The sequence below is a fragment of the Cebus imitator genome, unplaced genomic scaffold, assembly GCF_001604975.1.
Source record: "Cebus imitator isolate Cc_AM_T3 unplaced genomic scaffold, Cebus_imitator-1.0 Scaffold457, whole genome shotgun sequence".
Classification (NCBI taxonomy): Eukaryota; Metazoa; Chordata; class Mammalia; order Primates; family Cebidae; genus Cebus; species Cebus imitator.
The window spans coordinates 71,374-76,112 of NW_016107772.1; the positions used below are offsets into that span (position 1 = coordinate 71,374).

The window sequence follows — 4,739 nt, forward strand, 5'->3', positions numbered from 1 at the left end:
AGCCCCAGAACCGCCTTAGTTCCAGGCCCTCGGAATGAAGCCCCCAAGCCCATGTCATCTTCTGTGCCCTGCTCTTACCAGAAGTCAGGAGTCTTTCCAGAGGCTTCTCACCTAGATCTGACGCTCCCTGCGGTACGGACAGGCTCTGCTATGGCAAGCACTCCACTCAGGCTGGTTTTAAGCCAAAGGATTCAGACAACTTCCATGTATCAAGAGTGAAAGAAAAAGAGACTAAATAAGGAGCCTGCCACCAAGACTTTTTGTAGTTATTTCCTCAGAAAGCCCCATGCCCCATTTGTGATAAAATCCATTCCTGAGGACATATTCTAGAAGAAAAACAAGATCCAGAAATTTCCCCACCAGCATCATTTTCCAAAATGTAGGCAGAAGTTCATCAAATATAATTTATTCAGGAAAAAAAAAACACATTTTAAGAACGTACCCAAGACAGAAAGAGCCCAGTGGCTGAGCAGAAAATAGCTTACTATGAGGAATACCAGGTCAGGGCAGAGACTTCCTAGCTGGGTAAGGCATGGTTTAAGGGAAGACTCCACCAGCCCTGCCAGGAAAGAGCAGCAGGTACGGTGCCCCTATGGGGCCCACATGGCTGGTGACAGAAGCATGACACCTCTTCCAAAGCTGTCCACCAGCCCCACTAGGGGCTCCTACTCATGGCAAGGAAGCCGACTTTCCCATGAGCCCACAACTGTCAACTAATACTAAGCTACCTCCTCCCAAAGCAAACTACACACATACAATTTAAGAACCTATTATCAGAACAGCAGTGCAGCAGACCCTGGTCTTGGTCTCTGAAAGTCCTGTGTCACTGGCTGTAAGGACGCTTGGCCACAGGTTCCTCCTTCTCTCGCTTCAGCCATTGCTCTAGGAGTCCTGCAGTGCCTCTCTTGGTGGGGAGTGAACTCTTCTGCAGGAACTGGCTGGACCACTGGGCAACATCTGACTCTTCCTTTTGGGGTGTTTTTGAGTCTTCCTTTTTGGGTGACTTTGTGGCCAGCCACTGCAACATCCTCTGGCTACTGCCACTTGCCTTGAGCTCCTAGGAGAAGGAGGAAAAAAAGCTCAAACCATTCAGCTCAAGTTTTTGGGAAAAGGTGAAGTCCAAGGGAAGAAACAGGGGAAGAGCCATTAGGTACTGACCCAGGCTTGGAAAATGTTATTAAGGGCCAGCTGGGGCCCACCAGTCAAGAGTGGGAAGAGAGGAGTGAATTCTAAAGGGCAGGAAAGTAGCTCTTAGAGAAGGTTTCACAGAGGAGTGTGTGGGACCAGACAAAGACGCTGAAAGGCATTCCAAATGTGCAGAGAATGAAGCATTCTCCAGGAAAAGAATGTAATTCAGCATGACCCGGGGGGAATGTTGGAAAATGAGACTGGAGCAATATGGAAGAACTTCCAGCAGCCACTGTGATGAGGCTAAATCGTTTCCTCTTTGTGCAGACAATCTGGACAATCTTTTGACCGTCACTACTCCCTTCTGCTTCCTGTATATCCTGAACCAATCCTGAACCGAAAGGTTCTGAATTAGCACAATGCCACCTCTCCAGAATGTGACATCTTTTATAGTAAGTACCATGGCAGGGCTAGGTGGAGTGGTGCATGCCTGTAATCCAGCATTTTGGGAGGCTGAGGTGGGAGGACTGCTCGAGCCCAGGAGTTTGAGACCAGCCTAGAAAACATAGGAAGACCCTATCTCTATTTAAAAAAAAAAAAAAAAAGAGCAGGGCATGGTGGTACACGCTTGTAGTCCCAGCTACATGGGAGGCTGAGGTGGGAGGATCATTTGAGCCCAGGAGTTTGAGGCTACAATGAACTATGATCATGCCACTGCAGTCTAGCCTGAGCGACAGAGCATGACCCCATCTCTTAAAAAAAAAAAAAAAGACCATGGTAGAAATGGGGCAGTGTCTAGTCCAAAATGAATATAGGTTGAGCATCCTAACTCTGAAAATCCAAGATCCAAAATGCTCCAAAATCCTAAACTTTTTGAGTGCTTACATGATTCTGAAAGGAAATGCTGATTTGGGATACTCAACTAGGAAGTATATAACGCAAATCTTCCAAAATTTGAAAAAATCAAAAATCTAAAACACTTCTGGTCCCAAGCATTTTGGATAAGGAATATTCAACTGTATATATAATTAGTTTTAGAGTTATCTAATTTTTAAAAAGTGCCACCATTGCAGGAGTTTATCAGAATCAAGACAAAAGAAAAAAAGATGACACTGACTGTGGGTATGGAAAAAACTTGAGAGGGGGAGCAGCTGTTCTTGCAATCATCCTTAACACAGCATTCTAAAATGTCTATTCTTGGAAGATTCCAAGTATGTCCTACTTCAAGTTCCTCTATGCCACCTAACAACAATCACTACTCCTAAACCCTTACCCTCAAATGTCAGTGGGGGCCAGCTTTTTGCTCTGGAACTTCTCTTCCCACTGCAAGCCTGCTTATTTGCCTTCCCTCCCTAAAATACACCCTCTGGATCCTTGCTAATTCTAAGTTAAGGTTCATGGTAGGAATGCTGTCAAGTCCTCCCGAAGGAAACTAAGGACTGGACCTCCTCCAACTAGTAGTTGGGAAAGCAAAGATACAGAAAAGAAACACCAAAAATCAGTTGGGGATGGAGCCATAATATGGTCAAGGGCTCCTCTGTCTTTCTCACAATCACTGTCTAGATTAGGAGTCCTCAAACTTGGTTTATCAGCCTCACCAAAGAAGCTTTTTTTTTCCCCCCCTTTTTGTGGAGAATGGGGTCTCACTACATTGCCCAGGCAGGTCCGAACTCTTGGGGTAAAGCTACCCTCGCACCTCTGCCTTCTAAGTGCTGGGATTACAGGCATGAGCCACTGCACCCAGTTGAAGCTTCTAAATTATACAGAAGCCCAAGTCTAGCTCTAACTGTTGATTCAGAATGTCTGGATAGGGTCCAGCATTTACATTTTGAAAGAGTTCTCCTCCTGGGGTCTCTGAGTCACAGCTAGGTTTGAGAATCACTGCTCTACACTACCTTGCTGTGTACAAGGAGTATGAGAGCTTTTGATGGTCCAAATTAAAGGGATGATCATAAAAGGCCACATCCTAAAAGGAAGGGCATACTGACAGAAGACAGAAAGCTCAAAAAGGACTGTACCAGTCACAGGCCCCTACCTTTTTGACCACCAAGTTAACAGGAGCCAGACACTCAGGAGAGTTGTTTCGTGAGTTGTTCACCACAGAAGAGACTGGATGGAAGGTGATGTTCTCTGTTGGGTGGATTAATTTCAGAGCTTCCCGAGTTGAGACTTCACCAAAGTCAAGCCATTTAGAAACTGCCTCCTCCCCATCTAATATGGCAGGCATCCTGGCCAGGGAAGTCAAGACAATGGTTGGGAGAGGCAGTGTGAGAATAAGCAGAGAAGGGAGAGAGACTTGAGTCAGCTGATAGCTCAAATATCATAAGGGGAGCTTGCCCTACCTCTGCGCCTCATATGCTAATTGCTGCCACGTGCTCTCTGAGCACAGGCTGACAGGACACCAGATTCAACACTTGAAAAGCCGGGTTATAAAGTTTCATGGCAAAGACAGTGAAGAAAGAGTATATGACTGGTCTAGAGTACTCCAGTGTCCACTCTAGCAAATCGGTAAACTTTCTATGACACCACAGCCTATAATGAAGGGAAAATACATCTTGAACACTTGTCTATCAACAGCAATCTCAAACCTCACCACTTCTAAAAGACTTATAATAAGAAAATTGTGAACCAAAGCAAACCATGAGTCAGAAAAGCAGAGAAGCTGTCAAACATGACTCCTGGTACCCAGAAGATATAAGGAAAATATACTAGGTTTAGCTTCCAGTTTTATGTTCCAGGTCAATGCAAAGTGTGGCACACACTTTATTGGGTGGTACCAGATACAGACAAATGTTGATTTGTCTCCTAAATATATATACAACATATAAAATAATGTTAAATACTGTAATGTATAAAATAATGGCACATTTTTAAATGAACGGTGATTCAGATTAAATGAAATAGAATTTTTAAAAATTAATTACTGGAAGAGAACTACTATTATCACATGAAAGCATATTTTCACAGATATAGCCTAGGACAAGGCTAACGCAGGTAATACTGACAGGTGTCACACTGCATTCTTTTCAGGAGAACTCCAAAAAATCACTTCAGGGAGTACTCAGCTCTGGCAGAAATTATAAAGGTACAATACAAGTAAAGTCAGTTCTGCCAATGCTTGTGTTTAAAATGCAAATCTGTTCCAATGCAACTGATATATTGGAGAGAAATTGGAGCACAATGCAAATTTTGTGTTTGCTTTTGCACAATTTCATCTGTAAGAAACACAAAGTGAACACAGAAAATTGCACCCAGCTGAACTGTGCCTTGCAGAACTGCACAAAATGCACACATCTCAAACAATGACCACTATACTTTGGCTCACTGCATACTATTTTACAAAATTGTTTTTTACTATTCTTTTGCCTTTCTGAACTTTTTTCTCTATATAAAAAGACACCCATTTAACATCTCAAACATGCCTAAGCTTCCTGGCTCAAAACATGGTAGACAGTGCATGTGAATGGAGACATTTTAAATATTGAAGAGAAGTTTGAAATAGTAAAGGATCCTGAAAGAAAAATGAGAACATGTGACTATTTCCTGAGCAAGGGATATCAAGGGGTCCACATCAGTGATAATGCTACAAAAAAAAAAAAAAAAAAAAAAAA

The 4,739-nt window shown here is 43.2% G+C and overlaps 1 protein-coding gene across 4 annotated transcripts in view; it reads right to left on the reverse strand.

Moving 5' to 3' along the window:
• Positions 1–380: 380 nt before the first annotated feature.
• Positions 381–4,739, reverse strand: part of HMCES (5-hydroxymethylcytosine binding, ES cell specific) — a 23,128-nt gene continuing 18,769 nt past the window's right edge. For 3 of the 4 annotated variants that reach the window (XM_037732594.1, XM_037732595.1, XM_037732593.1), the window contains exons 6-7: positions 3,164–3,356; positions 429–1,057 (exon numbers count right to left, since the gene is read on the reverse strand). In XM_037732594.1, the coding sequence (XP_037588522.1) occupies positions 824–1,057; positions 3,164–3,356 (427 nt within the window). In that variant the 3' untranslated portion in view covers positions 429–823. Of the gene's footprint in view, positions 1,058–3,163; positions 3,357–4,739 lie in introns of all 4 variants that reach the window. The other variant, XM_017511928.2, reaches the window with a different exon arrangement.